At 38.5% G+C, this 25,803-nt stretch overlaps 4 protein-coding genes across 4 annotated transcripts; 1 reads left to right on the top strand and 3 right to left on the bottom strand.

Moving 5' to 3' along the window:
* Positions 1,434-4,510, top strand: LOC109720023 (probable LRR receptor-like serine/threonine-protein kinase At4g37250). Its single transcript, XM_020246883.1, has 2 exons — positions 1,434-3,457; positions 3,858-4,510. Exons 1-2 carry the CDS (start codon positions 1,918-1,920, stop codon positions 4,508-4,510), a joined length of 2,193 nt encoding a protein of 730 aa, XP_020102472.1. The 5' UTR covers positions 1,434-1,917.
* On the bottom strand, positions 4,720-11,100 carry LOC109720459 (sodium/proton antiporter 1). Its single transcript, XM_020247594.1, has 10 exons — positions 10,746-11,100; positions 10,286-10,459; positions 10,050-10,178; positions 9,161-9,337; positions 8,340-8,446; positions 7,779-7,899; positions 6,680-6,741; positions 6,279-6,581; positions 5,518-5,812; positions 4,720-5,380 (listed from the first exon to the last, which is right to left on the bottom strand). The coding sequence occupies exons 1-10, from the start codon at positions 10,992-10,994 to the stop codon at positions 5,261-5,263; spliced, it is 1,737 nt and encodes a 578-aa protein (XP_020103183.1). The 5' UTR covers positions 10,995-11,100; the 3' UTR covers positions 4,720-5,260.
* On the bottom strand, positions 11,871-17,057 carry LOC109719955 (glycerophosphodiester phosphodiesterase GDPDL7-like). The gene is made up of 10 exons (XM_020246814.1): positions 16,753-17,057; positions 16,533-16,660; positions 15,620-15,916; positions 15,113-15,222; positions 14,244-14,745; positions 13,957-13,998; positions 13,584-13,865; positions 13,241-13,380; positions 12,613-13,096; positions 11,871-12,381 (listed from the first exon to the last, which is right to left on the bottom strand). Exons 2-10 carry the CDS (start codon positions 16,636-16,638, stop codon positions 12,074-12,076), a joined length of 2,271 nt encoding a protein of 756 aa, XP_020102403.1. The 5' UTR covers positions 16,639-16,660; positions 16,753-17,057; the 3' UTR covers positions 11,871-12,073.
* LOC109720285 (reticulon-like protein B11) lies at positions 20,720-24,024 on the bottom strand (the record flags this gene model as incomplete). Its single annotated transcript, XM_020247295.1, is given in 5 exon segments — positions 20,720-21,075; positions 23,219-23,406; positions 23,504-23,573; positions 23,663-23,804; positions 23,959-24,024. Coding segments are annotated over 4 exon segments (433 nt in total), but the record flags the coding sequence as incomplete, so codon positions are not given.

Here is a 25,803-nt window from a genome sequence, read left to right on the forward strand (position 1 = left end):
ACAAATTATCCAGTTAATTGTTACATATTAAGTTAGGTTTTTGACTCATGATAATTTGAACTGGGGAAATAAACACATAATAGGTTTGGTACAAGAAAAACATACGACACGCAACACATTTCTCCAAGTAAAATGAGATTTTCCATAAATAATAATCAAATTGGGAAAAATGCTAGGTGATGAGGCTTAACAAGTTTCAAATCGCGAATACTTGCGCGAGAACGCATAATATGCCTTAAAAAGTATTGAAAAAGTTAGCATGAAAAGTAGGGCTCCAAACACCCTAGAATGTGTGGTAATGAAGCACGGAATTAATTGGGTGAAGAGTTCATTACATGTCTAATGTATAGTAAATTATTAGAAAAATAATAAAGAAGATACATACTTTGATGACTTTGAGAAAAGATTTCTTTTTACAGACAATTAATATATTTTGCAAAATCCATACGACGGTACTTTTAAAAGCGAAAGAGTTTAACATGCTTATAATTTTTTAGTCATTAAATTGCCGCAAAATCAGCCCAACACTAGCAAAGAAAACTTAAGAAGACACATCGATAATAGTGTTGTATGAGTTTTAAGACGAGTTTTAAGAAAATCTGACGGTTAAAAAGTTACAAATACAAATATTTATGAGCTCAACTCTCCATATGACAAGGATTACGCGTATTGAGAAAGAAATGCGATAATTACAAATATACCCAGTTGAAAACCCCAGCACATGTCTTCGGATTTGTTCAAATATTTGGATTGTGAGTAAGATGGTAAAACCCAGGAGCATGCAATAACTTTTCCTTAATTTGGTGGTTGTAGCTGTAATTAACAGAACCACTCCAGTACTAGTCACATGGTCTCTGAGCAACCCTAGCTACTGATCATTAACAGCTTCTTCCTTCTCCACTAACCCTGCAAGGTCAATGCTAGGGCCCAGGTGTCACCTGGATGTTTATAACTTCATCCATATGTTAATAAATTTCATCTGATATTTTAGGTTACTTGTATACAATAGTCAAAAAAAAAAAAAAAAAAAAAAAAAAAAAAAAACTGCATATCATGTATATATATCACCCATGTTATTCTACGCGAAAATACTACGAAGTCAACCAACAACTTACCATAAATAACAAAATCTCATTAACTGGTTAGAAATTTCATGTAGAATCACTGATAAAGAGAACCATCTTTCTGACTATTAGAAGTATAACTGTAAAAAGTACTATAAATGTGTCATATAAACTCGTCAACATATTAAGTGTTTAGATATTTTTTAAAAGTAAAAAAATCTAGGTGGTCGTAGATGTCGAGTTAAAGAGACCAACATCTTATCCTGTGGCGGAAGATCAGAGTTAGCCGAGTCACGTTCGAAATAGTGTGAGACTGAATTAGATCGAGTCATGTTCGAAATAGTATGAAACAAGTTGGGCCTAGTCACAACAATCGAGAATTATGAACGTTAAGTCTGTAGGCTATAAGTAATTTGATTATATTTTTCTAACCACTTAGATTTTGAGATTAATTATTAGCGCTAACGATCCGACAATAGACTCATACAATTTATTCCTCTGCTTCTTTATAACGTTCTTCAAGGTCAAAATATTTATGGCGCGCTCTTCTGCGCCTAAAATGATCCCCTTCAAAATTTAATGTCCTCTGTGCTCTGCTCCTCTTTCATTACCACACCCCAACCCCTCCATTTCTCCACACCCCTCACATCACTCCACCACTTCTCCTCACAACACATTTTTGTTCAACAACTAACTAAACCCCTCAAACACCACCACCACCACCTCCTCCTCCTCCTCCCCTTCTTCATATATTCCACCCCCATAAATCCTCTTTCTAAAGCACACACATTTTGTGTTGTCCCAAATTTGCTACAACATAAACCCCTCCCCAAAAACAAGAAAAAACACCACCATGCTCAATTCCACTCTCTTCCTCTCTTTCCTCCTCTTCCTCCTCCTACTGGCTTGTTCGATCACGGCGCTTACGCCGGACGGCGTATCGCTCCTCTCCTTCAAGTACGCCGTCCTCGACGACCCCCTCGCGGCGCTCGCCGACTGGGACTACGCCGACGACACCCCGTGCTCCTGGAACGGTGTCGTCTGCGCGGAATTCCCTGCAATCACCAACAGCAGCAGCAGCAGCAGAGTGATCGGCCTGAGCCTCCCCAATGCTCAATTGCGAGGTGCCGTCGCGCCGGAGCTTGCGCTCATAGAGCACCTCCGCCGCCTCGACCTCTCCGGCAACGCACTCGCCGGTCCGGTCCCCGCGGAGCTCGCGCTCCTTCCCAATCTCACCACTCTCTCTCTGGCCAATAACTACTTCTACGGCGAGCTCCCCGCCGGCGTGTCGGATTCCCTCGAGGTGTTCGATGTGAGCTCCAACCTCATCAACGGCTCCCTCCCGCCGGGTCTCGGCACGGGGAGCCTCCGGTACCTGAATTTGTCGCACAACCGGATAAGCGGCACGGTACCGCCGGAGCTCGGTTCGGCGCTTCCCGCGAACGCCATGATCGACCTCTCGTTCAACAACCTCACCGGGCCAATTCCACAGGCCGGAGCTTTCACCGCACAGAATGCGGTTGCCTTTGCGGGGAATCCCGGTCTTTGTGGCTCGCCGCTTATCAAGAAATGCGCCATCTCCTCCTCGCTCTCCAACGCTCCTCCTAACAATGTCTCCGCCGCCACGGCAACTCCCCCGGTGTCCAAGGCCTTTGCGGCGATACCCGAGAGCCCGAATGCGGATTCCTTAGCTGGGAATGGCGGCGGTGGGGGATCGGCAAGGCCACGGGGGCTCAGGCCGACTACTATATTCGCGATCGCCGCTGGAGATTTCGTCGGAATCGGAGCACTCTTCGTAGTGTTCTTGTACATATATCAGGTGAAGAAGAGGAAGCATGAGAGTGAAGGGATTGAGACGAAGCAGGTTGAAACTGCCGCCGACGACGAGGAAAATGTGCAAGAGCTCGGCGGCGGCGTCTTTTCATGCTGCTTTAAAAAGCACGACTGCGGCTGCAGCGGCAGTGGCGACGGCGATGGCACCGAAGAGAGCTCAGAAACGTCGGCATATGCTGCGGCGGAAGCAATGAAAGGTGATGGAGAGCAAAAGGCTACACTAGTGTCTGTCGACGGAGAGACGGAGATAGAGCTCGAGACGCTACTGAAGGCGACGGCGTATGTAGTCGGAGCCGCCGAGCGGGGAATTGTCTACAAGGCAGTGCTCGTCGACGGGACGGCCTACGCGGTTCGACGGATCGGCGAGGGGAGAGGCGACGGCAGCGACAGCAGCAGCGGCATGGGGAAGTTTAGGGAATTCGAAGCGAATGTGCGCGCCATCGCGAAGCTCCGGCACCGGAATGTGCTTCGGCTCCGGGGGTTCTACTGGGGACCCCAGGAGAAGCTCCTCATCCATGACTTCGCGCCCAACGGTAGCCTCAACAACTACTCTTTCACCGGTAAGGACCTTTTTGCCCTTTTCATTTAAATGGAAATATTGCCGCGAACTAGGGAAATTATAGATTTATTTTAAGAAGTTTTTAATTATTAGGTATTTTCATTTAAAAGTTGTTTCCATCGATTAGCTGATTGATTAAAGTTGATTTTATCTAATGAAATGATCATTTTATTTGTTAATTATTAGGTATTTCAATTCACTTTTTCCCCCCCACCCGTATTTTACCTGTCATTTCTTAGGCGTACCACCTCTGAGTTTTTAACTCTTACCCAATTATACAAATCTTTAATATTTTAAATATTTGATAATTAAAACTTTGCGGTTATAAATAATTACTTTTCGAAATATTCCCTCTTAGGAGGCACTTGGTTCTATTAAGTGTTTGTACTGTTGTTTAACAGATAAGGCGTGCTCGCCGTCCCCGTTCCACCTGAGCTTCGAAACACGGCTGAGGATCGCAAGGGGCGTCGCGAGAGGCCTCGCATTTCTTCACGATAAGAAGCATGTTCACGGCTACATAAAGCCGAGCAACATCTTGCTAGACGCCGACATGGAGCCGCTGATCAGCGACTTCGGCTTGGATCGTCTGTTTTCTGTCAGCAGCAGCAGCAGCAGCAGCTCCAAGCGGAGCATGTCGGCACGGATATTCGGAAGCAAGTGGTCTACAGCCGACCTCCCCGACCTATCAAGCCCGTGCGGCGGCAGCTCTTCCTCGTCTGCCACGCCGTACCATTCGCCAGAGATGACACAGAATCTGAAACTCAGTGCAAAGTCGGACGTGTACTCGTACGGAGTGGTTCTGTTGGAGCTGATCGCCGGGAGGGTGCTTTCGGAGGTTGAGGTGTGCCAATGGGAGTCCGGGTTTGCAGCACCACAAGCAGAGAAGAGCAGGGCTATGAGGATGGTGAATCCAGCGATGCGGGGAGCCGCCGAGGGGAGGGAAGAAGCTCTGCTCAGCTGCTTCAAGTTAGGGTTTTCTTGCTGCGCAGCGGCTCCGCAGAAGAGACCTGCTATGAAAGATGTTCTGCAAGTGTTAGAGAGGATATGCATTTGATAAGTTTAATTTCTCCTCTTTGCCATACAACAGTGGGAACAATTGCTTCCAAAATCTCACTGATAAGCTATTTTGCAATTTGTACTTCACTGAAATTGTAAAACTGTTCTCTTTGCCGCGGTATGATCCAATAGCTTTATATGTGCTTTTCTCGCGCACCAATCAACTTTTTCAGTACTTGTTTCCATAAACAAAGCAACCACATGATAACATTATAAAAAGAGGTGAAAACATACCTTCTACGAGCGAAGGATGATCCACATTAGATGTTCATTTCTGACAAGTAAAATTTTGCTTCTCCGGTGGTAGCTCACTAGAATGTTAAACTTAAAGTATCATTGAGCTTGTTGCATAGGAAAACTATGTAATAGCCTATACATCACAATACAATATTAAACCGAACAACATAAATAACTTCTGATACAAACAGTAACGCACATTCCTACATATTTCCACTGATTTCTTGCATTAAACCATATTCAATGAGTGAATACCTGATGCAAACCTAAGGCCTAGGACAGGATGCTGCATCAACTAGTTTCGTCCTCCCACTTACTATTGCTAATTGTATATTAGCAATGAATGGGTGATATACAAGCTTGAGCCCATCAGTCCCCGAGTAATCACAACAATACTGCAAATGATATCTTCCTCCTGGTCTTCCTTCTGACCAGTCGAAACTGGGTTCAAAATTTCGAGGAATAAAATGATTAGAGCATCATTTCTGATAGAATCACAAAGTTTCACGTTTTATGAACCCGAGATGAAAGGGAGGTGAGCAACTGCTGTAGGAATTGAGAGATGGAGATTTTGCGCCGCTAAGTATGCGATGATACCAGCAGAATAACCTGCAAATGCGAACCCACTCACCTGCAAATAGGAATAGCGTTGAAATTTGAGACAGCAAAAATTTGAGCATCGGAAAAGAAAGAAATCTAGAGAAATCCACTTTTTGGATCAGCAAATTGTTGAGAATTACAATTACAAGTAGCTGGCAGTAACTTCACCTTGCGAAGATACCAAAAGAAATCCACCTTTTCCATTCCCATAAATGCAACTCCCGCTGCAGAGCCAATGATAAGCATAGACCCACCAGTGCCTGCACAGAAGGCGACGAGCTGCCAAAACTCGGAGTCTCGGGGAAAAGAAGTTAGATCATACATTCCCATTGTGGCAGCAACTAGTGGAACATTGTCTATAATTGCCGAGACCACACCAATCGCGGTAGCAATCAGTTCAACATTTGGAATGTGAGCATCGAGGTAATTCGCTAATTCCCTCAGAATCCCGGCAGCCTCCAAGCTACCCACAAAACAAAGACAATTATTAGGAGCCATAGTGTATAAAAATATACTGTTTCGCTAACTATTTCCAGGAAGAGAGAATGTACAACTTGATGTGCATGCCAGAAAATTCCAAACATGTCTACATAATTATGTTAAGAGGATCACTATGTCCTCTTGCTAATCTGTAATATGCGGCAAGCACAACTTTCTAGCTAGAAATATATAGAGTTAAAGGGCCTTTTCTTGGTGTGTGAAGTTTCATTCAGAGAAAATATAAAGAGTCAAAAAAATTTAAATACACTAATACAGAGTTTTGGCAGCAGTTGTTGTACGATTTATAATTATGAATAAACACTTTGAACTAAGAGATAAAGTAATAAATAGATTATATTCTCCAACTATTATGTTCCATCTAGATCTTACCATCTAGTTCAAGTACTTATCTTTATTATGCATTGATCAGGATGGGGTAACATGCATACCTGCTCACTGAAAGAAGGATTCCCAAAAAGAAAAGGACTCCTTGTGTATCGATCCGCGACAAAGCCTGAGGCACTTTCAATTTTTGCCTTCCAGAATCACCATAATGAATTGCATCAGTTAAAATCCAGAGAACTCCAAGCCCAAGCAGCATGCCCATGTAAGGGGGAAGGCCAGTAAGGGCTCTGAACACCGGAACAAACACTAAAGCTCCTAGTCCGACAGCAAAAACAAGTCGTCCTCGAGGAGCCATCTGCTCGGTTGCCAACAAACCTGAAGAATTCTGAGCTGTCCCATTGACCTCACTATATTTTAAAATTGAAACCAAATGTCAGAGTATACTGTTGATAGAAAAGTCTCTTTGAACTGCTTTGTTGGCAATAGCTAATCATTGATCAAGTACCTAGTCAGGGACATGAGAGCCAGTGGGACAGCCAAAGAGAGAACCGCGGGAACAAACAAGCCCTGCCATTAAAAAATAAAAATAAAAAATTTTAAAACAACAACAGCATCCACAGATCAAAGGCAGTGAAATATCACAAAGTACAGTTCCATTCATAGACATGTTATCAACCATATCACAAGCATCCACAGATCAAATCAACAAAGGGAGATCACAAAGGTAGTCTTGAGAAGTGTGCTATTATGTGAGAGTGTACTCCAAGGATAGAAGAAGAAGAAGAAGAAATTTGTTTATATTGTCATAGTGAAATACCCAGTGCACTAAATATATACAATGAGCTTTCCTGACTTCTATCACAAAATGTTGTCAATTAATTTTTCTTCATCTGATATTTTCCCATCTCATATTCCTTTAGAGGAAAGTCCATAATTCAAGATAAAGACTATCAAGGGACACACAATTACCAAGGCTTAGATACTACAGTACGTGGTAAGATGGGCAGCAACTAAATACTGCAGACAAAATTTTATTATAATGTAGGGAGCCCTTCTTCATTGCATTTACTTCACAAAATAGGCCTTCATATCCTCACAAGGGAGAACTCAAAAATAAAAACCACCAGGGAATATTCTATAATGGTCAACATGCGAACAAGAGAATTAGGATGTGGACATAGTTTGGAAATGTTGATCTGGACAAGTCAAATTGGAATATTTTTACCCTCCTGCAGGCACCAATACTGATTTGAGGAGACTAATATCCACAATCACGAAACATTATGCACAATCACGAAACATTAATATGGAAGAGATTGCTGCAAAGTAATTACAAAGTGGGCAATGCAAATCAATTTTAATATACAGAATCCGAAGCCTATATGCATTTGGAAAAAGCATGCAAAAGTTTCATCAAACTCACAGTCAAACCAAGAAGATACAAGTTTTATGGGAAGCATAATAAACCCTAGTAGTTGATAGTAATGACTAGTCACACAAACAATTATGAAAAGCATACAAACCAACTCAAGGCTTACAACTATATCGCTGTAAGAAAGAGAACAATATGAGTTGGCCAAGTAGTGCAATCAAACAGCACAGACCTGCATTATTTTCAAAGTCGAGATCTGACCATGAATCCACAACATTGTTGTTGTGACATCACCAATTGGTGTCCATGCGCCACCAGCATTTGCCGCTAGAACAACAACAGCTCCTAATATTCTGCCAATACCAAAGAAGACTCAATAAAAGGATATATACTAGAGATTGTGGGATAAAACAAGACAAATCTGCACTGGAGGTTCTTAGCCGGTAACAAATTTAAGGGTAGAGATTCTAAACAGACAAAAAGAGGGAAAAAAATCAACTGTGTTATGGTGCACATTACACTCTAAACACAAAGCTGTATACAAGAGAGTTATAGGAAAATAACCAAGTATCCAATAGTAACAAAATTGCAACATAGCTATTGGATCCAAGCAAAAATAAGAACACAATAATGTAACATGTCACTCTGAAAGAAAATGCATTGCCCCTAGACAGATATGGTGATCCTCAAAAGAGATATAATCACTTCGATAGAAAATCAAAATCGTAACATATCCATACAATTATAAAAAATCTTTGCAAGGAGTCGCTAGAGAAGACAATGCAGTTCATACTTCCTGTATTCTGACGGAGGCACTAGCTTACGCAACAGTGAGACCATCACTATAGTCGACGTCAGGTTGTCAAGTACAGAACTTAAGAAGAAAGTTACAAAACCTACCTGAAAATTCAACCACGAATAGTTAGCTATGGAGAAACTGCAATAAATTAGTTTTAACAAAGCCTTTAAAGTGAACGTTATATGAGACAATTAGCTTGTTAGTCAAGTTCCTGGTTCCTTTACCCACATCGTACATTTTAGGGTGCAGTACAAATCTGGATATAAAATGGAACAAAATAACATAACAAATATAAGAAAAGATAACATAACAAATATGAGACAAGAAAAGAACAAAATTGAAAATATTGCATCTGCCTGCCTTGCAGTGCAAGGTAAAAATTTTCACCTTCATTTTAATGAGCAATTTAGAGATGCAGACCAGTAATTGAAGTTTGCAATGTGCTTCTCATCTTCCATTTCTCATATCCAACCAAATGAATAAACAGTATGGATTAGCAAAAACCATCATCGAAGATAACAACTTGCAGCTGGAATTTACTATTTTCAGCCATGTACAAGGCAAATCAAATGATGCACAATATTTTTGCTTTAGAGTTGATGAGATAACCCTTTAGCATGCTAAAGGAATGAAGAGAAGCATTGAGGATGTGTGTGTAAGCAGAAATTCCTTTTCAGGATAAATTTGGTTCAGATACAAAACTAATAGATCGATAAAGATTTGATTGAACTATATTGAATCTATTGGTAATTACGTATTAACTTGTGATAGAAATAAGTAGATAAGACTCATGAATGACTAAAAAAAGAACTTACCACCCAGAGGAGAATTCGAGGATTTCGAGTAGTAATGTTGTCCGTAACCAGCTTAAATCCTTGATGTGCATCAACAATCTCTACAATGGTCATTGCACCAAGCAAAAAGAAAACTATTTCACTAACTTCAGCAGATGACTGGGTTAATTCTGTAACAGCTATGTCTGTTGAGGGAGCCTGCACCACCAGAAAGCGATACTATCATCTTGTCAACCTAACCGAAGTATATCAAGCTAAAATAAATTTATAATTCCAGACAAACATATGTGGAAACTGATACATGTCACACTTATTTGAGGTAAGAAGAGAACAAATAGTACAAAACATCAATACAAGAGCAAAAGCAAAATTTTACAGCAAATTTGATATATATATAGAGAGAAAAAAGAGTGAATTCAAGTATCAGAAGCTTGATGGTCTAAACATGGCTCCACACTTTTCAAAGGGAAAGAATACTAACACAAACTAACTAAAAAGATGCCAACAGCCAATGGAAGGTTTATTCTGTTTTCGAGTGTATAATTTAGATTACCATCTAGTATCAGCATTATGATTTTCAACCATATGTTGTGGTCAAGAATCACAGCATTTTCACAGCATGACCGTCCAATATCAGCGACTTGCAGCTGGAAGAACTTCAGAAGGGGGGTGCCACAAGTTTGTGTAGCATTAAAATTAGGAACCATTTTTAAGGTGGCAGAAATCTGCCAAATTCTGTCAAAGTAAAGATGAACAGAAATTTAATTAATATTGTAGAATAAAGCATGTCTAAGCAACCATTCACGTAGCAGTAAGTGAAAGTTAAAAATCCATTATCTGCAAATGTCGCTGAATAACCAGCTGAAAAGCAAAGGAACTGCGACAAGAGAGAGATCATCAAAATTCTCACCCCAATGCTTCTTATGACCCATAAGCAAACGGCCATCAACAACCCAACCCCGCTCTTGTTGAACGCAAGAGATTCCTCAAAAATAATCCCTGCATAACCAATGGCAAATACCAATACCATAGCAAGATCCTGTACAAATTAATATGTCAAATCACACTACCACTGATAGCTAAATATTCACATTATGCAGGACAATAAAGAAAAGCAAAAAAGAAGCGATAGAAGGGTGACCTAACCTGATTAGCAGCTACCCAAGAATGATTTATTGCAGCAGCTCCCGACAGAGATAGCGCGAGAATAGTTAGAGCTTTCAATAAATCAGTTTTGGGTTGGTAATTTTCTTCGAAATCCTGTGAGCTTACATCATCAACTGAACACAACGGATCACACTTTCCTGATGTATCCAACAGCTGCAAATGCGACGTAGCAGTACAAAGTCGATAAAGATAATTGTTTTAGGTTCAAATTAACTTCACCCAAACCAAACCAAAAAGTACAGCATCAGAATAAAAGTAAAAGTGTGAGGAAAAAGTAGCTAAATTTTAGCCCTTTCGTTTACAATACATTACAACTAAGAAGCATAAACTCTATTCTTACTCTAACATACCCAAATGCATCATACGAGCACACATATGTACCAATTTCAAGTGTGCCTGTTAACAATGAAAGGAGAAGGGTAGTGAGGGGGGCACGAACCTCGTAGTCGCGGGGATCAATGGGGGCGGGAGAAGAGGAGGAGCTCTTGTCTTTGTCCTCGGCCCTCGCGATTACGACCATCTCTCGCCATTGGTGGCGACGTGAGCTCAACAAGGAAGGGGGTAGTGGTAGGGGAGACGATCTATGGCTATGGCGGAGGCGGAGCTCGCGAAAGGGAGATAGAGAGGAGGAGAGGGCTTGGGAGGGCGAGGAGAGGGTTCCGATCAAGTAGGAGGTGGAGAGCGCCATTAGAGGGGGAGGGGCGAGGTCGAAGTTGCGGGGGTTGGAGAGCGAGGAGGGAGTGGGGGTAGGAGACGGTGAGTCCGATGTATGCGAAGTGATGGTGGTCGCGACTCACGAGGAGGAGAGAATCTCTGGGGTGAAAATTGTAGATACGTCCCCTCAACGATAGGACGTTTCGAAAATCGCCCCTCAACTTTGCTCTTTTTTATTTTAGGTAAAAATGATGCAAAACTTTCAAAAATTATGAATCATCTTGAATCAAATATCTAACTTTCTTGATTTTACTGTACAATCTTTTAATTTATTATTCATAGTATTTTAACTTCAAAATTTAAGTCAATTGCTTACTTTATTAAAGTTATAGTTGTAAAAAATGCATGAAATATTCTAATTAAATCTGCAAAAATAACCGATGTATTTAAATTTTAAAATCAAATCCCTGTTGACTAATGCAAATGAAATAAATTAAAATATTAAGTATTAAAATTAGAATTTTAAAAAAATTGGATAGACAGATTAAAATGATTCATAGTTCATGTAAATGTTGTACGATTTTGCCTATTTTTTATTGGAATCCTTTTAATTTTTCATTTTTTTAAATTTGAATTATCTTGTCTATTTTAATTAATTAAGTTAAATTTATAACTAAAGTAGTTAAATTTTGATAAAATTTAAAATTATTTAATTGAAATTACTTAGATTTTAAAAAAATTTAACTTATCACAAACTGAATGACATCAATAAAAAAAAAAAAAGGTGACATTTTAAATAGGGGATCACAAATACTGGGTAAATTGCACCACTATTTCCTGGACTCTTGGCTCAGTTTCATTTTGATCTGCAAACTTTTAAGCTTGATATTCAGCATCTTTCTTATGTATGTACAAAAAAAAGTGTCCCTTTGCTCAAATGAATCAACTCATCATCACTACAAAGGCAACTACAAACAGCCATATTTCTTCTATATAATATATCTCAAAGTTTTGAGTAATGACCCACCTGTTAATGGTAATTACAGATAGAAATGAATGCCATAAAAACCATGTTAAGAAATAAAAAAAATATATTATCAGGCCCCAAGAAATTTAGTGGTAGTTGAGATAAATGATGCTAAGCACCACAGCCAATAAGCATATAACTGCATTTGCAGAAGTTCCTGGTTGACCACTTGGTTCTGTTGGGGCCGGCGGTGTTGCAGCTGGCGGCGCCGATTTCTCAGAGAGGTCAGCAACCGGCGGCAGTGGCGGGTCAACGACATCGGAAGCTTCTAGAATTGGAGCAGGGGGTTCAGCTGGAGGGGCTGCTTCTGGCGGGGCCAAGGAGAGGAGGGATCCAGGCTCTGTGGGCAGTATCGTGTAGGGCAGTTTCGCGTTCGCATCGGAGCATGGACTCCCTGTAGAAGTTATGTTTCAGTATGGCATGCAATAAATCATCGGAAACTTGAATTTGCATGTTGTCTAACTTTTCTCACGTAAAATGTTTCCGACAGGTAGATAAGGTGATGAATAAGGAAAGGTATCATGACGCCTACTCACGGTGAGAACTCCGTGTTACCGTAAAGTAACAAAGTTTAATCTAGTGGAATTCATGATAATGGCAAGAATCTATGCGGGTGAGTACTTACTGAAATATGCACTTGCAGTTGCAGGAAATTCAGTTACGATCCCGTCGACTCCGACTCCCCCAACATACGTGGCGATCTCGGCCAAGGGGTCCGAAAAGAAATCGAATGCAATCATGATGAACTCATTCCTCAGCACCGAGACATAAACAGATAGATTCGCTGCATGCAGCTCCTTTACCACACCGGTATAGCTAGAAAGGAAGAAGCCGGTGCTCGCCACAATTGAAGATCTGGGTATGTTTACTGCTTCTGCATACTGCTTGATCTCATCCACTGCTGGCTTCGGAGTATCACTTATGGTTTCTTTAATATTGAGGACTCGCTTGTAGGTAGGATATTTCTTGAACGTGGAGAGGACAGCGGTGTCGTCAGATTGAATGAGTACTTGCTGGTTGGTTCGAGTGTCGTAGCTAGCATTTGTTAAGGCACCAGAGACAGCATTGACGATGTCGAGGCCCTTCTTAGATGCAAGGTAGGGAGCATTCTGAATTCACAGAATAAAATGAATGGCTTGTGAGATCGCGAATCACTAAAGTCTAAAGCTAAACAATTGATTAGTCTCTTAGAAACTCAAATTCCTAGTGTGAAGGTTTTGCAATAACATGATAAACTAACAAGAGAATGTTACCTCTATGTTAATTAAGACACCAGAGACTCTGCTGTTCTTTGCAAAGTCCAGGAAATCAGCAAGTGTCATGAATTTGCCCTGATTTTTCGCTGCAGGATTTCTCGCCATGCCAGACTGAGATAAAGGACTCACTAAATCGGCTGATGAGGGGAAAAAAAAAAGGATTTGGAAACAAAAAAAATTGTCAAAATATTGCTCAATATAGCTAGAAATTTCAAATTAAAACTCAGCCTGCAAGATAAATTTTGAAGGATTCAAGACGCAAAACGTGGAATGCTGCTGACAACGAGAAAAAATAGTAACCAAAAAAGAAAGTCAAGGAGAAAGGTTCAAAAATCTTTACGCTTCAAACTTTGAATCTCGCTCCATGTGAGGTCAAATGAGAAGATTCCGTTGTTCTGTTGTATTTCAGGGACCATCGTTGCTCGGGACATGAAAGAAGCTATTGCCGTCGTTTTGCCCATAAGATCTGGCGAATCCAAACAGAAAGCAACTCCATCTTTCGACATCTGAACGGAGCAATCGATTACATCAGCACCATCTTTCACTGCTTGCTGATATGCGAGATCAGTGCACCCAGCAAATACGCCACTTGCGCCGTTGTGAGTCACAATCAGCGGTCTCCCTATATCCATAAGAGTTGCGAAACAAGAATTATTAGCTATAATGTGACTAAAATAGCATGACATATTTAAGAATAAGAACATCAACCTAACCTTCCTTGCGGGGAATATCATTGTTGTTATGGGCCAAGCAAGCTGCATAGATAAGCTCATTAATTAAAAAGTTGCCCGATTGAATATTGTAGAAACTGTATACAATAAAACCATAAAATATGGGCTTTTCTGCAAAGTCTAGTTACTTGAAAGAGAAATTAATCCTATTGAAAAGGCAACGAAACAGAGATATTTTGTTATCAGCTTACATTTTAAAACACCTCTTCGTTTCATAAAGAAAAGATAGGAAGTACAAAATCCTATTGACAGAGAAAAAATTCTCTCACCTACAGCCTCTGATGCCGTAGAGGGGAAGTCCGTTAGCACACCATCGACTGAGAAATTGGAATTATCTATGAACTGTAAATACTCAGCGGTTGGATCGAAACTATAGTTATAGCTCGCAGGGGCGTCATTTGCAAAATTATATGCATATACTTCAAGTCCCAGTCCATGGGCATCTGCAACCAGAGTAGTAGGTGGCTCCAAATATTGATCTTTAGTAACGGGCCATATGTAATTCTTTGGAACAAGAATTCCTGAAGCAAAGGACTTTATCATCTTCAAGTCTTTAAGGAGGGAGCTATATGTTTGATTAGCCGAGGGTTCAACGGCATCCTCATCGAGGAACCGGAAGATTAGCTTTGTCTTGCCTCTTCTTAGCTTCCCATTGAGACCTTTCAAAAAACCAATTTCTGGAGAAGAGACATAGTCGATACTGATTTGCCTCGATGCATCTAATATATATCCTGTAACATCTAGACTGTGTTTCTCAAAGAACGAGTTATACTGTAACAATTCAAAGAAAGAGTATCATCAGATCAATGTTGAATAATTAAGAGCATAAGAAACCAAGTATGAATAGCACTTCACGGTTAAAGCACATCATGCAGAGTCCTTTTCATTAAAAGTTGAGCACTCCTGCATTAGATCTTAAATCTTATTCACTGTAACTATAACAAGCTTGAACTAAAATTATACTGCCAAAACTTATATTTTAGTTCAATTATAGCCTTTTCCAATCATTGAGGCTTCAAAATCAGAAAAGATATCTCGAAGAAATTAGGGTCAACAAAGATACGCAAGCATAGAACATGAGGAGAAAGTTATAAATACACAGAAGAAAGATGATAACTATCAATATGGTCATGCTTACCTGCACATTCAACCAAAAGCGACTCGGCCGAAGCCCAGTCACATCCTCAACAGCCAATGGTGGTAGGTTGCCATCAAAAACACTAGGTCGAGAGAAGATACTTTGGATCACTGTGGAGATGTGAGATGAACAGCACGAGATAACGATCAGTATACATTGCAATAGAATAAATTAATAAAGCAATGCAGTAACTATGTACAAATAAATGAATTTTTTGGAGAGTTAATGAAAGAAAACATTTGGCTTCGAAGAATTGGTTGCCTTATTCAATTTTACATGCGGTAGAAGAAGATTTACCACATTATATAAGGATGTTTGAAGAGAGTTACATGAAATAAACTGTTGTATCCTTCATATGCAGCCATATACAATTAACCAGAATCTTCTATTGTCCGAACCAACTATCAGAACAATCAAAAATAACATACATATTGCATGATTTCCAACACTATTTTTGCATGAAAATTATACGATTTTAGGTAAGTGCAATAGATGATAGATACTTACATGCGACATTGTTGAATATCTCGTCAGCAGTGAAGTCCACTGAAAACCATCCACGAATTCGCTCTCCATTTACAGTATAAGTTTTCTGCCCTTTCGGGAAAGCACTTGCTATTGTCGTGGAATTATCAAGTCTTAAGTCACTGTGGCACATGCTAGCCCCATCTTTTGTTAGTTGAAGGTCACAGAACAGAACTACACTTTTTAAACTTGTCGACATGGCAAATTGGTAGGCATATTGACTGGATTCAGGAAAGAGCCCAGAGTACCCGCCACGAGCAATGACTAATGGAGCCTCACCTGCAGATACATATCAAGAATGCCTCAGTAGCATTTCCGTGGTTAATAATATCCGATTCCTAGATTTAAAGCTTACCGAATGAGTCTTATAGTTCTCGTAAGAGTCGAACATTTTAAGATATCATGAAAGTAACTCATAACAAGTGCGCATTCGTAACTACGTGACAGATAAAGAGAATCCAATACGGCAGTTTTGTTTCGAAATTCTCCTCACAATAAGCCTAGCTTGAAGGTGATAGAAAATAGAAACATGTCTAAGTTAAGCTGTTCAATTCATGTTCATAGACAATACAAAGACGCGTAGCGGATAATCGTTCATTAGACCGCATTATAGTACGGCTCTGGAAATTCATTTTAGTTAATCAAATTCCCTTTGCAGAACAAAACCGACAGGCAAAATATGGTGTACGGCGCGAATCGCAGCATTGAGATTTCATAGTTCAAACGAAGGAGGCAATGCTCTACGCAAAAGATTTTCAGAAACATGATGTTTATTTTATCAATCTTCGCTTAACTTGAAACTGGAGTTAAAAACTATCATCATAATAGCGAAATCAAAGTAATTAAAGAATAATTCGCAAAATTCGGCATTAGCAAGACGAAATCAAGCCGATACCGCTTAACGTCTGCCACTTGGGCAGCGGCGCCGCCGGAGAATTCGCAGCGGCTGCGGCTGCACGGAGCAGCAACAGAGGAAAAAGAAGGAGGAGATGCCTCTTCATCTCCGGTTCCCCCGAGGAAACCCTACAATTGAAACAGCATCACCAACATCACTCCAACTCAATCACATAGCAATTGAATCGAAGAAATTCATTAGATGAGTTAATATTTTGAACCTCCGATCACGAAACTCCACCCTAAAATAAGCTTCAAAGATTTGGTGGGCAATATAACACAAGCTATATATGCACAGAGAGAGGTTTGAGTTTTTTTTTTTTTTAAGAAAAATTAGGAAAAGGGGAAGGGAAATTTGTGGAGAAAATGAAGTGATTTTTTCTCTCTCTCTCCAAATATAACGGAGGAGCTAAACTCTCTCTCTTAACCATTCCTCTTGTAACCGCTCTCGCTGTCTCTCCCCTCTCTCTCTCCGAACCGTCCATTAAATGGCGGGAATTCCTCGTGGCGCGGCGAACTCGGGACGTTGCGCGGCGGACGGGGGATTTCAATCCGTCGAGAGGAGTAAATGTGCACAACAAATAAAAATCTTTTTTTATTATTATACTTTTATTAGCTAGAGTTTTTTTTTTTTTTTTTTTTTTTAAGAGATAGATAGCGCGTTACCTACTTACCTGCTTCGTTTATTCCATTTAGAAATAAATTTAGCTAAAAATATGAATCAACTAAGATTCGAACTTGCGTCTCAGATACCAACCATCATGTCCTTTGCCAGTTGCCACTTGCTCTAAAGACGGTCAGCAAATAAAAATCTTTTTATTATTATACTTTTATGGGAAAACTTTAAAAATTCTCCATTTGGTTTTGCACTTTCTTATTTTAGTATCCTGATTTTATTATCCTGTAATTTAAAATATATTAAGTTAGTACCTTGTGGTTTCACACTTTCTCACTTTAGTATTCTGTGGTTTAAAGTGTATCAAGTTAGTACTATGTGGTTTCGCACTTCCTCACTTTAGTACCATGTGGTTTAATATTACGTTAAATTATATATCTCGAAATGGATAATAAAAAAAAAAAATTGAAACTATAAGGTACTAACTTGATATAAAAATAAAACAATATAGTACTAACTTGATACATTTTAAACCACAGGGTACTAAAGTGAAAAAGTGCAAAACCATATAGTACTAACTTGATGCACTTTAAATTATAGAATATTAAAATAAAAAAATACGAAATTACATTGGATTTTTTGAAGTTTCCCTACTTTTATTTGCTAGAGAATATTAAGGGCCGTTAGGTACTAAGACCTATTTGCGGCGCGAAAATGATTCGAAACAAATTAATATTTATTTTATTTTATTTAGAAACGGTATAAGCGGAACTAAATTTTTGACGAATTAAAATAAATAAATAAATAAATAAAGCAGAGTAGAGCATATTTAGAACGATGTTTTTTAGTTTTAATATTTATTTATTATTTTATTTGAAGTAGATCAAATAAGAGACGAAAAGAATTAAAACAAAAGAACATGAAAACATATTTTTTTATTTTTTTTACTATAAAATTTTATATTTTAATAGGTGAAATGGAAATAACATATGCACCCTGTTATTTGCAATTTCAAAATATATATATATATATATATATATATATATATATATATATATATATAAAATAAGAAAAGAAAAACATGCTTTTTTTTCTGGATACAATTAATAAAATATAATGTAAACGATTTATTATGTACATATCATAATTTTTTTGCGATTCCATAAAAAATCTTAGCCAATTGATCTGGCATCCTCAATACGAAAGCAATTACGATATTTAAAAAAAATAAATTAAAAATAATTAAATAAATATTTTTGGTTGAAAATAACTTAAACTATTAAAGTAATCAAAGTTTACTTATCCACGAGGTACTGAGTAAATAAAATTTAGGAAAAACTTCAAAAACCACCATATAACTTCGCACTTTCTTATTTAGTATCATGTGGTTTAAAGTATATCAAGTTAGTATTCTGTCGTTTCGCACTTTCTCACTTTAGTAACCTGTGTTTCAAGTGTATTAAGTTAGTACTTATATCAAGTTAGTACAATATGGTTTTAAATTTTTTTTTTATTATCCATTTGGAGTATATAATTTAACAAAATATTAAACCCACATGGTACTAAAGTGAGAAAGTGCAAAAACTATAGAAACTAATTTGATATACTTTAATTATAGTGTGCTAAAGTGAGAAAGTATAAAATCATAGAGTACTAACTTGATACACTTAAACCATATAGTATTAAAATAAAAAATGTAAAACTAAAGTAGGGGTTATTAAAGTTTCCCTGAAATTTATTCACTTTATGGCCGTTGTATAAACTATTATATGAATCAAGGGCGGTGTAGTGAGGAAAGGCCTTAATAAATAAATAAGTAAATAAAAGCAAGCCATGCACAGGTGTCAGCAGCCCTTTCGTTTTGCCCGCGCTCTTTCATAAGCAGCTGACAGCTCTCCTTCCTTTGCTACCTGCCACACCACCCATCACCCCTCTAGCAGCTACCACAAAAACAATAAACAACAACACTGTATATATATATATATATATATATTATATATATATAATAATATATTATATATATATATATACAACTCTCTACAAAGAACCGTGTTACTACTCAAAACCATATAGGCCTCTTTCTCTCTCGTTCTCTGCTTCTTTTAAGATGTCGAAATACGCAAAATAGTCCTTTGCAAGGTTACGTGCTAATAAAACAGGCATGCATATATATTTTTTTTTGAAAAAAAAAAATGCTAGATTAATGCTGCGGTTGCGTGCGTGCGTGCGTGCATGGATGCAGGGTACGACGACGAGCGGCGACACGGAGACGAGTCGCCGGCGGGGGGCTGCCCGGCAGGAAGGGATCGGGGAAAGAAGGAGACGAAGACGGTGCAGACGGTGGACTACCGGGAGTCGGCCTGCGGGCAGCAGCACGACACGCGGCCCGTCGAGGTCGTGCACGAGATCCCCTCCAAGGACAACGATCCCAAGCAGGACTGAGCTTCTTTACCAACACCAGGATCGATCTGAGAATCGATTTATATATATATATATATATATATATAGCTTAATTTCGCTAATAAGAGATTAGTTATTGTTAATCTCCTCTGTGTGTGGCTGAAACGTGAGTAATTAATTAGATTTGCACTTTTGTTAATTTCCTCTGTTTTTGAAAATCTTTTTTGCTTCTTTTTCTTTTTCTTTTTTCTTTTTGGGTGTGTGTGGTGGTTGCATGGTGACACGGGTTTTGGATTGCAATATTGCCTAAGTGCTTTTCTCATGGATCCTGCATCTGAATTAGCCTTTGTGATTCAAAGTTTTTGTTGAATGCTTTAAAGAAGGCTAAAATAAATGCCTCATTTGGGTTTTTTCACTTTTATATAAATGTAATTTTTTTTCCTTAAAAAGTGCTTTTCATTCAAAGATAAGGACCTTGCGGGGTCTGTCTAATGCTAATGTTAATAGGTGAATTGGAGTTGGGACGAGAATATATAAAAATAATAATAATAATAATACTTTTGTTATATATCGTAATCACTCGCTACAATATATGTTACAATATGCATGGTATTAAAATACTCTCTAACAAGAAATAAAATAATTTACATTCTTATAAATTGTTGTGGAAATTCGTTATGAAATGATGATTAATCATTAGATAGATGATATCAAAAATAATTGGTAAAAAAAAGTACCTATCCCATTAACATCAGGATTTAAGAACTCAAGAGCACAGAAATTATTGCTTCGCTTCTGATTATCCTTAATTGAAGAGGGTATTAAGAGACCAGCAGTGTTTGGTTCATCAAAAAAGTATAAAAAAATTTATTTTTTTTTTAAAAAAAATTATAATTACTTGTTTATAATCTGTATTTTTTAAATAAAAAATTTAAGAAATGAAAGCATGCAGTACTATATTTCCACGAGATGTGAACAAAAACAAAAAAAAAAATAATAATAATAATCAGAAGTAGTTCTTCTAAAAACCAAACGAAAAAGTTTTTTTTTTGGACCAGAAAATTACTTTACAGGATAGTTTTTAGGAAACCAAACACTCCCTAGGAAATTCAATGAGAGAACCAATTGGATACAACCAAACCAGATCAAAAATGTTCATAACAAATAAAAACTAACCAAAGCATATAAGCACGTGCCCATATAAAATATAAAATTAAGATGATGATAGAATCCCAAAAAAATATCAATATTGTGATACCAGTGACAAAACCTGTCTAAATTAATACAGCAGCAAAAGAAATACTTTATGAAACACCCCAAAATAGGGAAATTCTTAATGCTATAATTGGAGAAATAGACATATCCTCAACCAGCTTCGTAAAGTTGTTCGATCGAAGTCGACACGATTTCTGCCGAATGTTCTGCAATTTGATGAATGGCACCATAATTTCATCAGTGATCTACAACTACATTTAGCCCAAAACCCTTTAAAGTGCGCTCACTATTTGTTGAAGATGCAAATGCCCACCTGGGAATAAATTACAACCAAAGGGTAAGAACATATTGGATCTAACGGAACTTCCATCAAATGATGTTCAGAATAATATAGCATCGACTAAAACCTGGAGCGTCTGTTATAGATAGAGCAATAAAAATCACAATTTATGGACCTCTATAGCACAGTACTTTAAGCCGTGCACTTGCATAATTATGATATGATGTTCATAGAAGCAGCCTGATTTCATACATAATATGTTTTTACTTGATTAACCAAAATGAATATGCATGCTTCATTAAATGAATGCCTAGATATAGAAAGAAGCACATGTCACGTGTTTTTGTGCAAAAGCGCACTGAGAGACAAGATGATGAAGAGGCTTGAGAGAGAGTGATAATGATGAAAAAGGATAATGATCTGTATCCTGATCAAATCACAGGATATAAACAAGTTATCCTGGCTATAATTAGCTTAGTTATCAGAACACCAGAAATGGACCAACTAGAGTTTCATATCATCATCCAGATAAACATAACTTGTTGGCCCCCAAGTTAATATAACTGAAAAATTATTATAGCCTCGTCTGAGCAGCCTTAAGGCGCAGGCCTGTGAGCCTCGCGCGTAGGCGCTAAGGAGAGCGCCTATTTTAATCACTACTATCAGCTAGTTCTACATCAGTGCAATACACTGGTCCTCATAATCTCCTGTTTTAAGCCTTCCACCTCCCATATCATCAGGACAATTAAACGAACGAGGCTTCACGAAATGAAAGCAAAGAAGTTTGCAACTCAAAATAAAACTGATGATGAAGGAAAATCTTATATGTGATGTTGTGACAATGCCATCAGAGGCACCTAGGGATGACCTTCCTCGATTTTGCTAACTCAGATTATATGCAAACCATTCAATTTTGCTAACTCAGATTATATGCAAACCAGTATATACAGCATTTTGTTTGATGGCAAAAAACAAAAGTATGGCAGTAACTTCTTATTTCCTTAACAAGCAAAAGCAAAGAAATGCATCTGTAGATGCTTTCAACCATATTGAGCTTCACGAATGCCAAAAGAACTGCAAAAAGAATAGGGAAGAAGGTAAAAGAGGCAAAATATGAGTATAACATTTGGAAATTACTCAATGCTCATGAGAAAAATCTAACATGCACTAGGAAGAACCCTAACCAACCACAAATGTGTACGCAAGTCCCAGCAATAAACCTGCAGGCAATGTATATGTGTACCATGAACTGTGACAACACAGAAAACCAGCATGTGGGATCGAGAGGATGCTGCACAATAATATGGACCACAGGACGTTAAGTACTTGCTTGGACAAGCATTGGAACAACACATAGGACAAACATATTTGGAGCAAAGCTTAATCAAAATTGAGGCGGCCCCTTGAACAAATTTAGATACAATTTCAACCAAATTCAACTCATTCAATACTCCAGAAGTTTCTAATGTATAATATTGAAAGAATAACTATTGCCATCAAGCCACAACAGGCATTTGGATTGGCTTATATATGTGCAATTCATCCATACACCATGTTTGGTGAAAGTAGAAACTTAGTTCTGCCAACGGCTACAACAGCACCAAGGCTGTTGGCTCAAATCCTTGAAAATAGCTTCCGTCAAAAAATACAGAATCATTTTTTTGTGGAAACCATATCTATCAGTCCATAATGACGAGGAAAGAAAAATCATTTCTCCAGATACCAATCCAAATTCTAAATTGCTAATGTCTCCACTCTTACAAACTTATACTTGCGAATTGCGGCTGAGGTGCACTTAGGACAGCCCAAACGCCTGCTATGACTCATAACTAGGAAGAGTGATACCTACTAGGTTGTAGTTTAGCATAAACTCAAGAAATTGTCCGATTAAAGCTTCTCTAGACGAAAGAGATCAAGACTCAAATGTGCCAGGAAAACAGCCCTGAGGTAACGTTCTGGTCAGAATTACTTTTTTGCATCAAACTATGCTATTTATGGTCGTACTTGCCTGTACGCAGACCACATTATATGTCAAATAATCTGCACATAATGTTTTGAAATTTTCATTATCCTACATAACAGTTTCAGATGTTCATGCAATGAATCACTAGAACAAAAATCAGATATAAAGATGAGACATAAATGTGTTAACTTCAGAGTGAGTTATAACTCGTACATGAAATTGTCCAGGCACCAGAAAGTAAAGCGGCTACTGGGTCTTCTTCTCTTTTCTCGATTCTCCAGTCTTGCTTAAGATGTTGTCATACTGCTTCAAAAATAAACTGTGTGCAATACCAAGCTTCTCATCAACATGATCCTGGTATTTGTCATACAGAGCAGGTACAGTGAGAGATAGGAGAATCCCTGTAAAAAAGCCAAAGTCGACATTTTAGACACAGATCAAGAAGCAAAAATGATACCAACAGAATCACTGTAAAATAAAATTCAACTAAGAACACACCAATGTAGACAACTGTAAGGAAGTTGAAGAACCTTCCAATATACGAAACAAGCCACAAAACCAAGATAACCTGTACGAAGAGAGTGATCGAAGTTATACACAAAACGACCGCAAGCTCACAAGGAGAACAGAGATTCGTGACGGGAAATAGAATCACACCTCAAGGAACACCTTCCTATCTCGCTTAATGGCAATGTCATGGCCAATAGCCAACACGCGGTTGATCCACACTCTGGCCTCATTCGCAGCCTTCTCTACGACCTCATCGGACACTTCCAGATTCGGAAGCGGCGGCAGAGGTCTAAAACGTCCAAATTAGTAGCAATAGATCATCAATTCATCATCATACTACACGCCAACAAATTCTACTGAGAGCAACAATGAGATCGACAATCCCCTATACAACAACTGATCTAGAAATGAGAAGAATCTAGAGAGGAAAAAGGGAATCAAACCTGTTGAGGAGCAAGGCGGATTTGGCCCAGAAGAAGAGGATGGCGACGAGGAGGAGGAGGGCGTTGAGAGAGAGAGAGAGAGAGAGAGAGAGAGAGAGAGGGGCCTTTGGTTTTGGGATCGAGTTAGGTTACCGGCGGCTAGGGAGGAGGAGGAGGAGCCACCGCGGCGGCGAGAGGTGGCGGCGGTGCCGGGGGAGCTCGAGGGCCCCGGCGCGGGCCGCTAGGCAGGTGGAGCGGGAGCCGCCGCCGAGTCCAGAGGGGGGGTTGGGTAGGGGAAGAGGAGGAAGAACATGGAGAGATCCCAAAAGGAAAGGGCACCACCACTACGTATCTACGAAGGCACGAACAGGGTCACCGGCTGCACGAGGACACCGCCGCCTCCTCGCGGCGGCGGCGACGGCGCCGCACGCGGTGGCGCAAGACCATGAAGAAGCTCGCGCGGCCCATGTCGAAGGAGAGGCAGCAGCGNTAACGGCCGTTAGGTGGGCCCTCCACGTGCCATCCACGTGAGCACGCTCGTATGTTCTTTTTTTTTTTTTTTTTTTTTTTTTTTTTTTTCTTTCGGGGAGAATGTGCGGAAGCCCCTTCACTATATTTATTACATGTGTAAATGGTTCCTTCACTTTAATCTTTTTTTTTAATTTTAAATCCTAATGATTTTAGTTAAATTAATTAAAAATTATATCAAATTTCTTATTAATTTTATAAAATTTTGGAAAACTATAACAAGTTTTTACCAGATTAATTTCTGAGAATCTAGTAAATTGGGAATTTGATGTGTGATGTTGTGGTTGGATGCAGCAGTTGAGGTTTTGAAGAACTTTACTTATAATTTATAATAAATATGATAACAAATGATGTTGATGATAATAATAATAAATTGTTGGTGGTAGGGCACTAGTTGAGGGGGCATGGACAAGTAAAATGACTACAAAAAATGACTACAAATAATGACATGGTCACATGCAACCTAAATAGTAAGTTCTTTTTTTTTTTCTTTTTCTTTTAATAAGATGCATTATTCTGATCACAAACACGCGGTGCCAAAGAAGGTTCCGGAGTTGTACCTTTTCTTTTGTTATTTTTCATTATATTTAGTTACATGTAGGACTAAATTTATCAGAATTTTTTAACTTCGCATCAACTTTGTTGTGACATTTACGAAAAATCTAAAATGTTTAAAATTAGTACACCAACAGTCACTCTCTCGCGATTCACCATCTAATTATTCACTATTAAGTATGTAGTACTAAGTATGAATTAATTAATATCAAGGCTAATTTGGTAACCTATTGACTAAAAATATAGTTTTATATTTTAAAAATTCCAAAAAATAAACTCAAAAACACTTCCGATCACTCCAATGTTATAACATTACTTAAAAAGCATAAAAGCATATAGTTACGCTTCTTCGGTGGCCATTGCTAACAAGTGACATGAAGAACATATGTCTCTGACTTGTTAAAAGGATGTTTGGTTTTTTAAAAAATATTGCAAAAAATTAATTTTCTAGATGAACTGCAAAGTAGGACTAAATAAGGAATAAAACATACCATAGTGGCTAGTTTGCATTATGCAGACATACGCATAAAATGAAAGAGAGAAAGAGAACAATACAACGTGCCTATCAACAAACTCATTTTCTGGAAAATTAATTNCATAGTGGCTAGTTTGCATTATGCAGACATACGCATAAAATGAAAGAGAGAAAGAGAACAATACAACGTGCCTATCAACAAACTCATTTTCTGGAAAAAAAAAAAAAAAAAAAAGAAAGAAAAACCTAGATCATGCTCTAACATAAACATTGTTGCACCATAGCATTGTTGCAGCATGCTCCCAAAT

The sequence above is a fragment of the Ananas comosus genome, linkage group 14, assembly GCF_001540865.1.
Source record: "Ananas comosus cultivar F153 linkage group 14, ASM154086v1, whole genome shotgun sequence".
Lineage (NCBI taxonomy): Eukaryota > Viridiplantae > Streptophyta > Magnoliopsida > Poales > Bromeliaceae > Ananas > Ananas comosus.

Coding starts and splice junctions, on each gene's coding strand:
- LOC109720023 (XM_020246883.1), top strand. CDS start 1,918: ATGCTCAATTCCACTCTCTTCCTCTCTTTCCTCCTCTTCCTCCTCCTA. Junction 3,458..3,857: donor CAACAACTACTCTTTCACCG/GTAAGGACCTTT, acceptor GTTGTTTAACAG/ATAAGGCGTGCTCGCCGTCC.
- LOC109720459 (XM_020247594.1), bottom strand. CDS start 10,994: ATGGCGCTCTCCACCTCCTACTTGATCGGAACCCTCTCCTCGCCCTCC. Junction 10,460..10,745: donor TTGATCCCCGCGACTACGAG/GTTCGTGCCCCC, acceptor TCGCATTTGCAG/CTGTTGGATACATCAGGAAA. Junction 9,338..10,049: donor GGGTCATAAGAAGCATTGGG/GTGAGAATTTTG, acceptor CTGGTGGTGCAG/GCTCCCTCAACAGACATAGC.
- LOC109719955 (XM_020246814.1), bottom strand. CDS start 16,638: ATGAAGAGGCATCTCCTCCTTCTTTTTCCTCTGTTGCTGCTCCGTGCA. Junction 15,917..16,532: donor CAAGTGGCAGACGTTAAGCG/GTATCGGCTTGA, acceptor ATGTATCTGCAG/GTGAGGCTCCATTAGTCATT. Junction 14,746..15,112: donor GCTTTTGGTTGAATGTGCAG/GTAAGCATGACC, acceptor GAATTGTTACAG/TATAACTCGTTCTTTGAGAA.